This window comes from Cervus canadensis, chromosome 5 (assembly GCF_019320065.1).
Source record: "Cervus canadensis isolate Bull #8, Minnesota chromosome 5, ASM1932006v1, whole genome shotgun sequence".
Lineage (NCBI taxonomy): Eukaryota > Metazoa > Chordata > Mammalia > Artiodactyla > Cervidae > Cervus > Cervus canadensis.
In genome coordinates this window covers 99,119,419-99,137,217 of record NC_057390.1, presented here as the reverse complement: position 1 = coordinate 99,137,217, position 17,799 = coordinate 99,119,419, and the positions used below count along the sequence as shown (strand labels likewise).

The following is a 17,799-nucleotide window of genomic DNA, read 5'->3' as shown; positions in this document are numbered from 1 at the left end:
ATTGCTGGGGGGCCACAGGGAGTTGGCTCTGGTGGGCTTCAGGCAGCAGGGGAGCCAAGGTGGGCGGGTGGGGCACGCGGGGGGCGCGTTGGATCTGTGGGCCTGTGTTCAAAGCCTTTCCCTCTAAGGTGACCTGGCCGCACAGGTGCTGGGTGGCTGAGGGGTGCGGGGTGTTTACTCGGCCGAGAAGGAAATGGTCCTGGGTATCGAGAATCTGGAGATAAGGTGCCAGGAGCCCCGGCCGGGGGAGATTGGATTGACCAGACCAGCTCGGGGCAAGGCTGGGGCCAGCCGCGGGGAGCACGGCCACAGAGCCCCGAGGGCAGGGGCCCTGCAGGCCGGGCACAGAGGCAGAGAAGACCCACAGGGTGCCCCCTTTGGTAAGGCAGGGCGGAAGGATGTTTGAGGAAAGAGCCGGAGCTGTAGGGAGGTTGTAGCCTGGCCAGATGGGCTCCTTGCCAGCCGGGCTTGAGCAACATCACCTTTATTTTTCCTTAATTTCCCTTGAGTCAGGCTCTGCCCCACCTGTGTGCTTAGCATTTGGAACTTCGACCCAATTTGAGTCATTACCCCATGAGCGCGCCCCGCTCCTCTCTCTCCTGGCCGCGTGGTGACCACTGCTCCTTCAGCCATATGAGGCCACATGGTCATCCTCGGCCCTGACCTCGGGCTGGGCCTGCAGGGGTCCCGTGCTCTGTTCCCCAGGCCTCGATCGCAGTGTCCAGCCCCACGGGTACTCTTGCACGTGCCCCCAGCAGATGTCCGGCCATCCCAGGCTTGGCGAGCACTGGAGACCCTCCCTCTGCCTCTCCCCACGGCCCCCGCCAGACCCAGCAAAGCCCAAACTTCTCCAGGTAAGAAATACCCAGTCCCAGGAACTGGGAGACGTAGTTGCTGGAAAAGCAAATATCCTTATTTATTCATCATGAGCCTGTGGTAGAAAATACAACACGGTCGATTTTTAAAGAAGTGTTAAGAGGAAGTTCACAATCGGGATGGGGAATACATGTAAATCCATGGCTGATTCATGTCAATGTATGACAAAAACCACTACAATATTGTAAAGTAATTAGCCTCCAACTAATAAAAATAAATGAAAAAAAAAAAGAGGAAGTTCACATACAACATTAATAATTTTAAAATGTGTGATCCAGTGGCACCTAGTCCATTCACAGTCCTATGGAGCCATCTGAATTTTGTCCAGAACATTTTCATCGAGCCCTAAAAAGATCCAGGACCCAGCGAACAGTCACTCCCCACTCCCTCCTCCTCCTCCCCCCGCCAACCACCAGTCTGGGTTCATCTCTACAGATTCCCCTCTTCTGGATACTTCGTATAACGGAATTACGTGATCTGGGCCTTTGCGTCTCGTTTCTTTAACTGATCACATTGTTTTAGAGGTCCATCCACGAGGTGGCAGGTATCAATACTTCATTCTTTTTTATGGCTGAACAACATTCCATGGTGTGAACAGACCACACTGTATTTAACCATTCATCTGTTGATGGACATTGGGGTTCTTTCTACCTTTCGGCTATTGTGAACAGTGTTGCTATGAACGTTTGGGTGCGTGTACTTATTTTTGTATCTGTTTTCAATTCCTTTTGGTCTATACCCAGGAGTGGAATTGCAGGGTCATAGAATAATTCTATGTTTACATTTTGAGGGAACTGCCAAACAGTTCACCATGGCAACTGCACCATTTTACATTCCCACGCAAAGCGTGAGGGTTCCAATTTCTCCACACCCTCACATCGCTTGTCATTTTCCTTTTTTTTTTTGTTTGGTGTGAAGGGTTGTCTCATTGTGACTTTGATGTGTATAAGTATCCTTGATGGCTAGTGGGGCTAAGCATCTCTTCGTGTGCTTATTGGCGATGTGTATTTTGAGAAACGTCCATTTTGAAATTGAGTGTTGTTTGTTGCATCCTAAAGTTTCCTTGTACGTTCTGGACGCTGGATACTTACCAGATATACAATTTGCAAATATCCCCCCCTTGATCCTGTGGTTGCTGTTCCTTTCTCAATAATGTTCTTTGATGCACAAAAGTTTAAAATTCAGATAAAGCTCAACTTACTTTTTTTTAATTTTGTTTCTTATGCTTCTGGAGTCATATCTAAGAGTCCATCACTGAATCCAAGTCAAGAAACCTCTGTTTTCCCCTAAGAGCTTTAATTATAAGCTCTTATATTTAGGTTCACAAAAATTAACTAAAAATGGATTTAATTTTTTTGTATATGGTATGAGGTAAAGGTGGCAGTTGATTTTCATTCAACTCTTTAAAATTTTTTTTTACTGAAATATAATTGATTTACAATGTGTTAGTTTCAGGTATCTTTAGGATTCAGTATATATATGTTAGATTCTTTTCTATTATAGGTTACTACAAGATACTGAGTCAAGTTCCCTGTGATACAGGAAGTCCTTGTTGGTTCTGTTTTATGTACAGTAGTGTGTATATGTTAGTCTCAGACTCCTAATTTATCCCTCTCCCATCCTTTCCCCTTTGGTAACCATAAATTTATTTTCTATGTCTGTGAGTCTATTTCTGCTTTGTAAAGAAGTTCATCTGTATCAGTTTTTTAGATTCCACATATAAGTGAGATCATATGATATTTGTCCTTCTCTGACTTACTTCACTGAGTATGATCATCTCTGGGTCCATCTACATTGCTGCAAATGGCACGATTTCATTCTTGTCCTGCGGCTCTCCCAGCCCCAGCTCGGCAAAGGCAAGGATCTGCCCTTGGGATGCGGGTGGAAGGACCCTCTCCCCCTTCCCCAGTGGCAAAGGCGAGGACCTGCCCTTGGGATGCGGGTGGAAGGACCCCTCCTCCTTCCCCAGTGGCCGGCACCCAGAGATGGAAGCTCGAGAGGAGAGAGCGTCCAGGTCGTAGGATGAGCCCGTGAGCCCCTGCTCAGGAGGCGGCTCCCCATCCAGCCTGGTTCCCTCGTCCTGCTCCCTCGGTGGGGGGCGGGGGTGGGGGAGGATCAGCGCACGAAGCATGAGCTGGGGGAGGGGGGCAGAGAGAGGGCTGCCATCTCCTCTGTCGCTCTGAGCTGGTGAGCTGGGCCATGTTGGATTTCTGAATGAGGCCCACCAGCCTGAGGTTCCCGCTCCCCAGATGGACCTCCCCAGAAGACACGGGAGACAACTTCACTAAAGCTGCTCTTTACCCGCGAATGCTGGAATTCTCTGGGACCAGAAGCTTCCTTCCAGAGAGAATGACGGGGCCCAGCGAGTGTCCAGGTCTCCGGTCTGTTCAGCAGTCAGGCAGGTGAGGCAGGTGTTTGAGAAAAGCAGTCCACAGGGTGGAGAGACGGCCCAGGGGGTAGGTGGGGGGAGAGGGGGGCAAGCCAGGGTCTACCACCCGCCCCCCTCACCGGGCTTGAGGGCCAGAGCGCGGGGCAGGGCTTGGCCTTGTGAGCAGGCGGAGCAGCCCACTGGGCCCCTCTGTGATCCGAGGTGTGGGCAAGACGCTGCCCCCGAGCTGCGGGGGGCAGCAAGCTTTGGGCATCCAGCCAACAAGTCTGGGTTGACCCAGTCGTGGGACTGACCCAGCTGGCGGCCCTGGGCAGATCTGGGCAAACAGGTGAGCTGCTGAGGCTCCTCCCACCCCAAACAGACAGACAGGATTGGCCCTGGGCAAGGGGCTGGCCCTAAGTCCTCAGCTCTGGCTCTGAGCCTGAGGCCAGAGCTGCCTTCAGCTTCTGCTGCGCAGACCTCAGCCTCCCATCCCCGGCCTCTGCCTCCAGGCACCTGGCTTGCAGGTCCTCTCAGGAGCCATGGATCCCAGAGGTGAGTGGGGAGGGCCAAGGGCTCCAGGAGCAGGGCTGTGGGCACCTCTTGAGGGATCTGACCATCTGGCTCAGCGTGCCCAGCGGGGTTAGAGCCGGTGGTCCTGAACCAGGAGACGGGCTCAGAGAAGGCCTTGCATGTGTGGTGGGTGGTCGCCGGCAAGAATGGTGATGGCTCCCAGGGAAGGAGGTCTTCCCTGGCGGCTCAGACGATAAAAAACCCACCTGCCCTGCAGGAGACCGGGGTTCCGTACCTGGGTAGGAAAGATCCCCTAGAGAAGGGAATGGCTACCCACTCCAGTATGCTTGCCTGGGGAACTCCATGGACAGAGGAGCCTGGACATGCCCAGGTTGGTGGAGGGTGGAGGGCAGACCCTTGAGGGCAGCTGTCCTGATTCGACGGCCAAGTCTCCCCCAGGTAGAATCATCCCCAACAGCCACATCTCTGGAGCTCTCTCTTTCCTCCACTTGTCTGGGCCCCGGAGGAGGGAGCAGGTGGTCACTGAAGGACTTCCTTCTGCTATGAAGACTGCCTGGTCAAAGCCCCTCCCGGGTCAAAGTCTGTCCCAGTGCCAGTGTGGGAAGTTGGAACCCAGGACATCTGGGGAGTGGGGGGTTGGTGGGGGCGGGGACAGAGCAGGAAGCCGGGAGGGAGGGAAGGAGGAACTGGTCAAGGGGCAAAGAGGCTGCGTCCTGGATGGCAGAACCCAGCCCAGCCGGAACCCCATCCACCGTCAACCAAGGTCACCCGTGAGGCTGGGGGTGGAGAGGCAGAGGGGAGCGGACAAGAGCGGGCAGCGGAGGAGGAAAGGGTTGCTCCGGGGTGGGGGGTGGAGGCTCAGCCTGGCCCCTCCCGCCCCACCTTGTGGCTTCCTGGCAACCACTCCTCTCCCTGGGGGAACCGCCTGCTCTCACCCCCACCCTCCCAGCCCCTGTGACTGCCCATGCGAAACACAGGCTCTGCGGGCAAGTGGACTGCCGGGCACCTGGACTCCTCAGGACCCCGCACGGGGGCATTCGTGTGCCCCCCTCACAGAGCCCAGCTCAGCGAGCGCCCGCAGTGCGAGGCGGGGTGGCGGGGCGCTGGGGCGGGGAGCGGGGGGCACCCTGCGGCCGGGGCCGCTCCTGGGGGCGGGCCAGGACACCAGGCCCTGACCCCTCTGTGCGTGAGTCCCGGGCCAGCCCAGGCACCGTTCCTGCACCTCATCTGGGGCCCGCTGGTGATGAACCTGCCAGAGCGGCAGTCGGAGGCCTGAATGGGAAGGCGGCTCTGCGGTCCCCTCCTCCCAGGGACCAGCCGGGGCTGAGGTCAGACCCCAGCCCCTGGACCCTACCCTTACTTGACCGGTGGAGAAATGTAAGGAGGGCCCCGGGGGGCTCTGGGCTTTCCAAACAACTAGGAAGTCTCCCCTGCCCTCCCAGGCACCCGCCAACCCAGAGCAGGAGGAGGCGGCCCTGGTAGGAAGCTGGGAGGGTCGGAGAGGCGACCAGCACCCACCTGGATCCCTTGCTCTGCGCCCTCCTGGCTCCAGGGACGGGAGTGGGGGGACTGGCCGTAGGGGGTGCCTGCCACCACCGGCAAGGAGGCGGCAGCGGGAGACGGACTCCCGCCGCCCTTCAGGGGGTCATGGGATCAGGACCCAGCCCTCTGCCTGCTCACGGGAGCCCCTGGGTGCCTGGGGGCGCACATCTCTCGGAAGACCAGGGTGCATGGCAGGCTCTTTTTTCTGACAGTTGACACAGAAGTTCTCTTGGCTCCAGCTGGGTCTCAGGGCAGGGCTCCCGGAAGAAATCCTTTTCCCAAACAGACTGGGAAGGACATGCTGGGTGTTCCCAGCTCAACTGGTTCAAGTTTGTACTGGTTCCCTAAAGCCGTGTGTCCTCAGAGTCTGCTCTTCATGACCAAAGCAGAGAGGCGCTTGTGAGGGCGCTGCGTGGGGGCCAGGGGCCCGGGACTCTTGGCCTTTCCCAGCCAACAGAAATTGACCAGAGCCCCGACAGCAGAGACTGGCCAGAGGCCAGAGGAGCAGTTCAGGCAAGGTTTTACTGGGGCTCTGCGGCAGCAGAGGGCAGTGAGAAGTAACAGGTTCCCCTGCTTGCTCGCTTACTGGGAGGGTGGGAGGTGGGCAAGCTTGTTCCTTATGTGGGGTGAGAGTAGGGTTGTCCAGGCGTGGGACTGCAGGGGTGGTTTGCCCACCCCTCAGGTGCTATTGTGAGCAGTGCGCATGCGGGCTACCCTGCTTTTGCTCCCAATCCCCTGCTTTTGTTCCTGGCTTTTCCGAGGTGATAACTAAGGGGTGGTTTGGTGGGTTTTTTTTTTTTTTGTATCTTTTGTCCAGAATTTACCCCAACTGTGCATGCATGGAGTTATTTTTAGTGCCATAGAGTTTCTTTGTGTTTTGTTGCTGGGGGAGAGGTGTGTCCAGGTGCAAGTATTGCAGAAAAGGGTCCAGAGTCCCAGCCTGTCTCACTTGCCACTGAGAGACTCTACACCCTTATCCTTAAGGGGTAAGGGACTGACGGTTTCTTCTGAAACTTCATCCTGCTGGTCTTCCCGGAGACCCTAGGTTTCCCTAGAGGTGTAGAAGTCCCTTGCTGACTGTTCCAAGGACCTGTAGGGACCTGAACCACCCTCCACGGGAATGGGTTGAACTCCTTGAGTCATCATGAGCCTTACTGCAAACTTTGGAGCCTAGTAGACACAAACTTAATCAAAAGGCTAAACAAACAAGGGCTAGAAAGAAGAACAACAATAAAAGGGCCTGGACGGGGAAGGAATCAGGTGAACTTTGAGAGGGCTCCCTTGACTGTTGACCAGTCGGTGGATGACGTCACCCGTGCCATGAAGTCATTCTGCTTGGGTGTATATTTTTGTTTATATCAGGATTAAAATTGAACATGTTTCTCTACTTTTAGAATGGGAGATCTGGCCCTGTTGGTTCCAGGTCTCCTTCTTGGACTGAAAAGTCACAAGTTTTCGACACTTGGGAAGACAAGGGAGCACTAGAGGAAATATGGCACAAATCAACATTGACTGAAAAGAAAAGGGTTATGAAAACATGAAAACCTCCTGGCAGAAAGCTTTTTATACCTTGTAGGATCCAGGAGAACAAACAAGCAGACCAGTTTTCAGTTTCCCCACCTGTATTGAGTAACAGGATTGGTGATTGATTGTCTGCTGAGGCCAAATGGCTTTTCCCAGTGTTGGTTTCTCCCTGGTATGGGCCTCAGAGCTGTTTTTTTCGCCTCCCAATCTGCCTTGCTGTTCCCTTGGATAAATTGAGAATTTTCGTTTTGCTGCCCATGGCTTAGGCCTAAAATAGCTTGTTTTCAATCTGGAGATAGCCGTCTACTTCCAGGGTTTATAACATATCTCAGATATTTGACTTGTTGTTTTGAGAGTTGTGCCTTCATTTGGGAGAACTTGTGAACCCAGGTCTCAAGGAAATTAAGGACTTCAGTGGTATTCTGATCTGAGGCCTCCATGGTGGGATTACATATTAATATGCTGAATACATAGTGTAGAATAGCCTCTTCTTTTAGATGTGTTTCCCTCAGTTCTCTTCCTAGGGCCTGGGCAAACAAGTGTGGGCTGCCTTGAAAACCCTGAGGCTGTGCTGTCCAGGTATATTGTCGCATTCGACTCCACTGGGGGTTAGTTCACTCAAAGGCAAACAGATCCTAAGAGGAGGGAAAAATGGGATTCAAAAGAGGGCACTCCTGAGGGCAAGCACAGTAAACCGCTTGGCTTCTCCAGGAATCTGGACTAATGCAAGGACTTGCCACGTGGGGACTTACAGGGACCCCCACCTTGGGTACAGTTCTAAGGCCTTGTGTGATTCGATATTCCCCCATTGACTTAACAACTGGCAGAATTAGGATACTGCGTGGGGCTTTCCTGGTGGCTCAGACAGTGAAGAATCTGCCTGCAATGCAGGAGACCCCAGTTCGATCCCTGGGTTGGGAAGATCCCCTGGAGAAGGGAGCGGTTACCCACTCCAGCATTCTTGCCTGGAGAATTCCATGGACAGAGGAGCCTGGCAGGCTACCGTCCATGGAGTCGCAGAGTCAGACACAACTGAGAGACTAACACTTGTTCACTATGGAGACTGATGGGGTACTGAGAGGCCCTGTTTTAAGAATTTATCTGTGATGGGTTTTGCAAACTTTTTTTGCTCCCAACTTTATGTTTTGTTAGGATAAGTGGCTTCTGGCTTAAGGTTAATTTTTACAGGTTGGATATTTATAGACTTCCTAAGGATTCTTTTGCCCCAAACTTCAGGGAATAGGACCTTGCTCATTCAGAGTCAAGAACAGGGGCTGCCTGGGGTCTCCTAATTGTCATATGGCTGAGAGGGAGCCGTATTATGGTCTCTCCCCCGTAGTGGTGAGAACTTCCCTGGTGGCTCAGATGGCAAAGTGTCTGCCTACAATGTGGGAGACCCAGGTTCGATCCCTGGGTCGGGAAGATCCTCTGGGAAAGGAAGTGGCAACCCACTCCAGTGCTCTTGCCTGGAGAATCCCGTGGACGGAGGAGCCTGGTGGGCTACAGTCCATGGGGTCGCAGAGAGCCGGACACGACTGAGCAAGTAAACGTCCTGGTAGTGGGCAGGAAGCTCAGGCACAGCTCCAGAGGTGTGTGTTCAGCTGGCAAGTGAGAGGCCCGGGGAAGGAACAGCTTCAGGTTTTTCCATCAACAGCAGTTACTGTGCAGGTTTTAGAGGAAAGAGGTCCAGAGGGAGAAATAAGGACAGAGTAAGTGGCTCCCGTATTGATTTAATAAGTCAGTCTTCTTACCTGCCACGTCAAGGACCACCCAGGGCTTCTTGATGGAGATGGACAGCTCGCTGAGGGGGGTCACCAGAATCCCCAGGCAGCCTGAGTCATCCAGCACGGCTGCCTCGGGAGTGGGAGCCCCCTTCCCCTTTGGGACTGGGGATAGTCCCACCTCCAGTGACCGTATGCAGACTGGGCATGGACCAGGGGCTTCTTTTTGGCACTTTTGACCAGTGGCCGGTTGACTTATATTTGAAGCATTCCCCCCTGCTGGTTTTACCTCCAGGAGGATGGTTAAACTTCCATGGCCCCTTTGGGTTGTCCTGAGGTTGCAAGGCATAGCTAACAGCCATGGTCCTCTTTAGCTTGAGCCCTGGCCAGCCTGTTTGCACGTCAGTTTCTCTCTTCCTCCTCGGTTTGATCTGGATTATTAAATACCCCAGAGGTCTCCTCTAGGAGTTGGGGCATTGGGGTCTCTGGGCCGAATTGTAACTTTTGGAGTTTCTGCCTGCTGTCAGGGGCAGAATGGCTGATTAAATGTTGTCCCAGCAGGGACTGACCCTCAGGAATGGATGGATTGAGGTCAGTAGGTTTTTTTAAAAACCACAAGCCATCCCTGAAAGAGGGCTGGATTTTCTTTTTTCTTCTTGGGTTGCTCCTTTGACCTTTTCAGAGTTAACTGGCTTCTTGATGCACTTGCTCACCCCTTCTAATACACACTGTAGTGTGCTCCCTGGCTTCTTGTTCCCTCCTGGGAATTATAATACCCTCGGGATTCCTGATTTGAGACTGCGTCTCCGTCCATAACAAAGCGTTCGGGTTGGTGCCTGGTCCGTGTGCCCCTGGGCTGCTGCCCAAATTCTCTGTTTTTCCTCAAGGGTACAGCAAGTAGATAAGACTATTTGGGCACTCTTCCAAGTTAAAGGCCAGAGTTAGGGCCTGTTTCTTCTGACTTAGAAGAGGATCCTTCCATGTTGATTAACCTGCAACTAAGAACGCTTCTAGAAATGAAATCCATCCTGGAGACATTTACCAGGAGGCTATTATCAGAAGAGGGTCGGGGTGTCCTCTGAATTCCCTTCTTACCTAGTGAGACTTGGGGCATCGTCTACTCTCCCTTGGATTCCCTGGTGCCTCAGACAGTAAAGAGTCTGCCCTCAGTGCGGGAGGCCCGGGTTCTATCCCTGGGTCAGGAAGATCCCCTGGAGAAGGAAATGGCAACCCGCTCCAGTATTCTTGCCTGGAAAAGCCCATGGATGGAGGAGCCTGGTGGGCTACAGTCCATGGGGTCCCAAAGAGTCCGACACAACAGAGTGACTAACACTTTCACTTTCTTTCACTCCTGGCTTAGGCATTTAGTCCTAAACAGGGACTCCACTGGTCTCATGCAAGCCAGGCAGGTGGTCACCCTGGCCTGGATCTGAGCCCTGACATTGCCGTGGGTTCTACATGACTTTGCGCAAAGCTGTTCCTTCTATGCAAAGTTCCTCCCTGGCTGGGGCTCCTCTAATGAATTCCTGTGGGACGATGATGCCCACACTCTCCTCTGCAGAGCCCTCTATTTCCTCCCCTCCCCTGAGCACTAAGAAAAGAGGAGCACTGTTTCCAAGGAGGAAGATCAGGGTGGCCTAGGAGACACCCGAGGCCCTTTGAATTGTTGTCGTTGTTCAGTCACTAAGTCATTTCTGACTTCTTGATCCCATGGATGGCAGCCTGCCAGGCCTCCCTGTCCCTCACCACCTCCTGGAGCTTGCTCAAACTCATGTCCATCGAGTCGGTGATGCCATCCAACCATCTCATTCTCTGTTGTCCCCTTCTCTTGTCCTCAATCTTGCCTAGCATCGAGGTCTTTTCCAATGAGTCAGCTCCAAAGTATTGGAGCATCAGTCCTTCCAATGAACATTCAGGATTGCTTTCCTTTAGGATTGACTGGTTTGATCTTGCTTTGAATATTTGAAATTAAAAATCCCTGGCTTAAGTCACTTCCTTGGTTAGTGGTTGATAAAGTGTTCTCTGTTCATTTCACTCGACCTGTCAGCAGCAGCCCCGGGACACCTTTGGGTGTGGTTTGGTGGTGTCAGGGCACACAGATTTCAAGAACCTGTCAGGGAAGTGCCGCCTTCGTGACCCCTTCCCTGCTCCATCCCCACACCCTCCCTCCCTGGACGCTGACTCAGGACAAACACCATGGCACCTGCTTGTCGTGCCCAACTGCCACGTCCAGTCCAACCCTGGGGCCCGGCGGCCCAGCTTCCAGTCTCCCTGGATCCTCCAACGCCAGGAGTTTTCCATGATCTCTTCCATCATCCTGTCTCTCCCTCCTCTCTCTGGTCCAGCTCACCTCGCTGCTCCCCACCCGGGGCTCACTTCCCGTCCTGGGCCGCTATCCCTGCGCCTTTGGGGGAATACAGGAGAGCTCCTTGCACTTTGCCTCCAAACAGTCTTTTGAGGTTCACCTGTGCAGCCCGCTCTGTTTCAGAGGTGGGTGAGGAGTCGGGGGGCTCAGAAGTCAGCTGGGAAGCGCCAGGAACCCAGACCAGCCTCCAGCTCTGAGCCACGGGGCGGCTGTGCAGTACACAGTGTGGGCCAAGAAGACTCCATCCAGATGTGTGTGCTGAACGCCATCGAGCGAGGGGGCCAGAGGAGAGTCAGGAACGTGTACTGATGCCCCCAGCCATCCCGCACGGGGCTGGGGGAGCTGCCAACGGGGATCCTCAAGGTCGGGATGTGGCTTTGCTGGATGGAACCCACCTTCAGCCCACTCTCCCGTCAGCCCCATCAGCAGCTGGAAATGAGCCTGCAAGCCCACCCCATTTGTCGGCCTACTTTTTTTTTTTTAAGAATTATTGTAGTAAAATATACATAACAAGAAACTCACCATCTAAACCTCGTTTCAGTGTACATTCCAGCGGCGTTGAGTACATTATGCACCTATCACCACCACCGTCTCCAGAACGGTTCATCTTCCCAAGTGGAAACTCTGTGCTCCGTCCCAGCCCCAGCCCCTGACCCCCACCATCTGCTTTCTGCCTCTAAGGATTTGACTCCTCTAGGGACCTCAGAGAAGTGGAAGACTACAGGATTTGCCCGTGGTGACCGGCTTACTCCCCTTGGCATGATGTCCTTGAAGCCCATCCGTGTTGTATCTCATGAAAGGGAAAGTGTTAGTTGCTCAGTCGTGTCCGACTCTTTGCCACCCCACACTATAGCCCACCAGGCTCCTCTGTCCATGGGATTTTCCAGGCAAGAATACTGGAGTGGGTTGCCATTTCCATCTCCAGGGCATCTTCCCAACCCTGGGATTGAACCTGGGACCCCTGCATTGCAGGCAGATTCTTTACCATCTGAGCCACCAGGGAAGACCCTGTTGCATCTCACAACAAGCCTTTATAAGGCTGACTCACACTCCACAGTAACGATGCCCCACAATTTCTTTATCCATCATCCATCAATGGATGTTGGGGTGCTGCTTCTTTTTGGCTCTTGTGAATAATTCTGCTGTGCACACCAGTGTCCAAATATCTGTTTGAGTCTCTACTTTTACCTCTTTTTGGGTGTATGCCCCTGAGCAGAATTGCTGGATGATAAAGAATTATATGTTTGATTTTTTGAAGAACTGCCGTACCTTTTCCCTCGTGACCAGGAATACATCTTGGGAGTTGGAGCTGACACGGTGTGGTGGTGAACTGAATTCAGGAAAAGGAAGTGTTAAAGATGCCTCGGAGTTTTTTGTTTTGTTTTGTTTTATGGCCGCCAACCAGAGCTTGTACTTGGTGCCAGCAGTGATAGCTCCAAGTCTTAACCACTGGATTGTTGGGGAATTTCCAGCCTCAGATTTTTTTTTTAATGTTTATTTATTTTATTTTTGGCTGTGTTGAGTCTTAGTTGTGACACACAGGGTCTTCCTTGTGGCCTGCGGGATCTTTCGTTGTGGTGCGCGGGCTTCTCTCTAGTTGGGACTCATGGGTTTAACTGCCCTGTAGCATGTGGGGTCTTGCGCTTCCCTGGGGCTCAGTGGTAAAGAATCTTCCTGCCAATGCGGGAGATGTGGGTTTAATCCCTCGATCGGGAAGACCCCTTGCAGAAGGAAATGGCAATCCACTCCAGTATTCTTGCCTGGGAAATCCCATGGACAGAGGAGCCTGGAGGGCTACAGTCCCTGGGGTTGCAGAAGAGTCAGACACAGCTTAGCGACTAAACAGCAATGATGACCTCTGGGACCTTAGTTCTGCAGCCACGGACTGAACCCCCGTCCCCTGCATCGGAAGGTGGATTCTGAACCCCTAGACCACCAGGGAAGTCTCAGCCTCGGACCTTCAGGTGCATGGTGATGCCCTATCCTCAGACAGGAAGAGTGCCCCTTGAAGGTGTGGTCATGGGGACCCACATCGTGTTTGGCCGTGATAAAACTGATGTGCCCTCCGTGGGGATGGCCACTCCAGTTTCCGGGTCTGCAGGGCCACGAGAGGTGAAGGCTGCAGATGTGACCAGAGGGTCAGCAGCATAGATACGGTATTTAATGCTCCAGTACAAGCTAGGAGCCCCCGGGTGGTGAGTGCGGGTGCAGGAGGGGGCCCAGGACCACGCCTGGAGCCTCCGGTTCTCATGCTACATCAGGAGGAAGAGCCAGGGGAAATAACCCAAAGAGTTCAACTGCAGCTGCTGCGCCAACTCAGACAAGGACAAAGACATCGGGTCAGGGTGCGGAGACTCTTGGGGGTGCAGAGACTCTTGGGGGTGCTGAGACTCTTGGAGGCTCTGCGTAGGGAAGCTTCAGCGAGGCGCAGGGTGAGAGGCTGGCTAGTGAGGGTTAAGAAGGCTCTGGAGAAGGGTTGGAGGGCTCAGGTATAGAGGATTTTCTTTTCCAAGATTTTCTCTAAAGGGATGCTCAGACAAAAAGGGAGGGGCGCTGGAGGCAGACAAGTCGCAAGAACGTGAGTGATGTACAGACGTCACATTCTGCCGCACCCCTGCTCTGGTCACGGCCATGTTCCTGCTCACCTGGTCCCGCACACACCTCATTACCAGGGCACGGCCAATAACCCACTGCCCGCCCGGTGGGTGAGAACTGGAGTCTCAAACAATCTCTGTCTGCCCACCCTTCCTATCCTGAGGTTGAATGCCTTTCAGCATGCATTGTCATCTCACACACTTTGCCCTTAAGAAAAATTCAACAACTGTTCATATTTATTAAGTCATACGAGGTATTATTAAGGGACTTAGGGTTTTTCTGTGACATGAGTTGTAAACATTTTTTCCCTGTTTTCGTTTCTTTTGACTTTGTCTGTTGTTCTTTTTAGCCATGCATAGCACTTCATTGGGTCATATTTATTTGCCTCCATTTAGGACTATTAAGAAAACCTTTTGTCAAACTTAGGCTTTTCTTCTCTCCAAGATTTAAAAAGAGACATGTTATTCTGGTTTATTTACATATTTATTTAATGTCATTATTGTACATTTGGAGAAGGAGATGGCAACCCACTCCAGTATTCTTGCCTGGAGAATCCCACAGACAGGGAAGCCTGGCGGGCTGCAGTCCATAGGATTGCAGAGTCGACACGGCTGAGCGACTAACACATTGTACATTACCTGGTTCAAAAATAAAAATGACTCTTCAGGAGATAAACTGCATGTCAAGCCCACTGGTCACTGCCAATACTGCTCCCCTGCTCTTTATTCACAACCTTTGCATTTACTTCTGCTGCTGCCTTTTAGGTTTTTTAAAAAATGTAAAAGTAAATGAATATATGTCCTTTCCACCCTCTTTTCTCACACATGGGTAGAATATTACTTGTACTGTTCTGTACTTTGCTTGAAACATGACTCTTAAATTCCAACAGCATTTTTTTTAATGGCTGTATAGTACGCTTTATTGGACACACCAAAGTCAATTTAATCGGCACACCCCCGCCAACCCTGCCACAGACGAACCCATGGGTTGTTACCGGTCTTTTGCTCTCACATACAAAGCCTACCAGTCATTCTACTTGTGTGTAGCTTCCTCTGCCCTGTAGATGCTCCGCAGTGAATCTGCAAGGTCCGATGCTGAGTCTGCCTCTGGGTAGACACTGTCTGATCGTCCTTCGTTTTGGGTCCTACCCTCTTCTACTCTCTACAGCGGTGTTTCTCGCTAACCCCCCTCCCCCCCACACACACACCTGTGACACTGTGAAGGGAGATCTTTTAGAAGACCTTACTGAGTCAGGTTAAGCTTTGGAAGGCCACAATCACTGACGTCCAAGGTTGGTTTGCACCCCAAGGATCAGTTTCCACCCTCTTAGGGGTGATATGCCTCCTCGCCCGCCCGGCCAGTTCCCCGCCTTGAGAAAGAGCCACCCCAAGGCGTGGGCGGGCGCGGTCCACACAGTCCACTCCCTCCCTCCGCAGAGCATCGCTGGCCCTTTCACCATCTGTTGGTGAGAAATGGGATCTCCCTGTGGCTTCATTGTTTTTTATTTTTAAAACAGCTTCAGGAATAATTGACATATAATTGAGCGTTCGATCCCTGCGTCGGAAGATCCCCCAGAGAAGGAAATGGCAACCCACTCCAGTTTTCTTGCCTGGAGAATTCTGTGGACAGAAGAGCCTGGCGGGCTACAGTCCATGGGGTCCCAAAGAGTCGGACATGACTTAGCGACTAAAAGCCAGCAACAACAAGCTACACGTACTCAAAGTGTGCTGTTGGGTAAATGTTAACATCTGTGTACCTCCATGAAGCTATCACCACAGTCAGGACAACAAACAAATCTGTCACCCTCAAAGCTTCCTCTTGCCCTTCTGTGACCCGTCCCACCTTCCCCACCCCTGCCACAGAGGGCAGACACCCTTTCTGTCCCTATAGACTACTGTGCGTTTTCCAGAATTTCATATAAAGGAAACTGCAGTAATGACTCCTTTTCATCTGGCCTCTCAGTATTTTGCAAATCCTCAACGCAGACCTGTGTGTCCAATTCATTCTTTCTGCTATGGTGCGGCCACACCTCAGTTTGCTTATCCTTTCCTCTGTTGATGGATATTTGAATTCTTAGCTATGACAAATGAACCTGCTGTACCAGTCCTGCGAATCTTTGTGTGGACACTCTTTCATTTCTCCTGAAAAGGCTGGGTCATCTGGGAGGAAATGCCTAACTGTTTTTCAGAGTGGTTGTGTAATACTACAACCCCCCACACAAGCATATGAGAATTTCTTTAAAAATTTTTTTTTAATGTATTTATTTTTAATTGAAGGATAATTGCTTTCCAGTATTGTGTTGGTTCCTTCCATACGCCAACATGAATCAACCACAGGTATACGCTTGTCCCTTCCCTCTTGAACCTCTCTCCCATCTCCCACCCTCTAGGTTATCACAGAGAGTTTCGGTTGCTTCATATCCTCTCCATCATCTGGTATTATTGACCTTTTAAATTCTAATGGATATATAACAGTATCTTATACTCTGGTTTCTCTTCAGATCCTATACTCTGGTTTCTCTTCAGATCGTATAAATCTTTCGCCTTTCACTGTGATTTTAATGGACATTTCTCTGATGACGAATGAGGAACATTTTTCATAAACTTTTTTTTGCCATCTCTATATCTTCTTTAATGAAATCAAGTGTGTTCAGATCATACATATGTGTATTGGGTTGGCCAAAGGTTTTTCTGTAAGATTTTACTGCAAAACCTGAATGAAAAAAAAAAAACCTGAATGAGCTTTTTGGCTAACCCTATGTATAGAATTGATGCCTTCAAACTGTGGTGCTGGAGAAGACTCCTGAGAGTCTCTTGGACAGCAAGGAGATCAAAATCATCAATCTTAAGGGAAATCAACCATGAATACTCGTTGGAAGGACTGATGCTAAAGTTGAAACTCCAGTGTTTTGGTCATCTGATGTGAAAAGCTGACTCTTTAGAAAAGTCCTCAGTCCTGGGAAAGATTGAGGGCAGAAGGAAGAGGGTGTCAGAGGATGAGATGGCTGGATGGCACCACCAAGGCAATGGACATGAACTTGGGCAAACTTTGGGAGATGGTGAGGGGCAGGGAGGCCTGGTGTGCTGCAGTCCTTGGGGTCACAAAGAGTTGGACACGACTGGGGGACTGAACAGCAACAATATAAATGTGTGTATTTTCATACAATTGGGTTTTATATGCAGCTCCTTTATCAGATATGTGACTTGGAAATAATTTTTTCCTGGCTGATTTGTCTTTTTTATTCTCCTAACTGTCATTAACAGAGCAGAAGTTACTCATTTTGATTAAATCCAATTTATGAATTTCTCTGGATATGGCTTTTGGTGTTGTATCTAAGAAATCTTTACCTAATCCAAGGCCATAAAAGTTGTATTTTTTTTTCTAAATGTTTTATAGTTTCAGCCCTTATAGCTTTGTCTATGATCCATTGCAGTTAATGTTTGTATGTGGAATGAAGTTCATTATTTCTGTGTACAGATTGCCAATCTGTACACAAGAAAATAAAGTCTGTCACGGCTTCCATTTTTTCCCCTCCTTTTTGCCATGAGGTGGTGGGACCACATGCCGAGATCTTAGTTTTTTGAGTGTTGAGTTTCAAGCTAGCTTTCCACTCTCCTCTGTCATCCTCATCAAGAGGCTCTTTAGCTTCTCTTTGCTTTCTGCCATTAGAGTGGTATCATCTACATATCTGAGGTTGTTGATAATAACAATTGATTTTTGTATATTGACCTTGTATCCTGCAGTTTTGCTAAACTCACCTGCTCACTTGTTAGTTCTAACACGTTTCGTTTTTTTTTTAAATAGATTCCATCAGATTTTCTACAGAGATGAACATGTAGTATGGGAATAAAGACAGATCTGCTTTTTCCTTTCCAATCTGGATGCATTTCTTTTCTTTTTCTTTTTTTTTTAAAGCAGCTTTATAGAGGTAAAGCAGACATGTAACAAATGACACATTAATTTAGAAAGTATAGAATTTAACAACTTTTGATGTGTACACCTGCAAAACCCATCATGACAATTATGAAAATGAATGTCACTCTCACCCCCAGAGAGTCCTGTGCCCATTCGCAACTTCTCTCCGCCGTGCTCTCCCCACCACCATCCCCAGGCAACCGCTGTTCTGGCTTCTGGCACTACAGATCGATTTGCATTTCCTAGAATCATATGTAAATGGAATCTTCCAGGAAGTACTTGCTTCTATCTGGATTTTTCCACGCCACATGATTTGTTTTAAACTATGACTGTAAGCTGAATTAATCAGACACACAAGA

At 50.8% G+C, this 17,799-nt stretch overlaps 1 protein-coding gene across 4 annotated transcripts in view; it reads left to right on the top strand.

The window, feature by feature from the left end:
* Nucleotides 1-3,675: 3,675 nt before the first annotated feature.
* Nucleotides 3,676-17,799, top strand: part of LOC122442346 (histo-blood group ABO system transferase 1-like) — a 31,755-nt gene continuing 17,631 nt past the window's right edge. For 3 of the 4 annotated variants that reach the window (XM_043470091.1, XM_043470089.1, XM_043470090.1), the window contains exon 1: nucleotides 3,717-3,799. Coding sequence is in view for 1 of the 4 variants with exons in the window: in XM_043470092.1 (XP_043326027.1) it covers nucleotides 3,787-3,799 (13 nt within the window). In the remaining 3 variants the exon portion in view is untranslated. Of the gene's footprint in view, nucleotides 3,800-17,799 lie in introns of all 4 variants that reach the window. The other variant, XM_043470092.1, reaches the window with a different exon arrangement.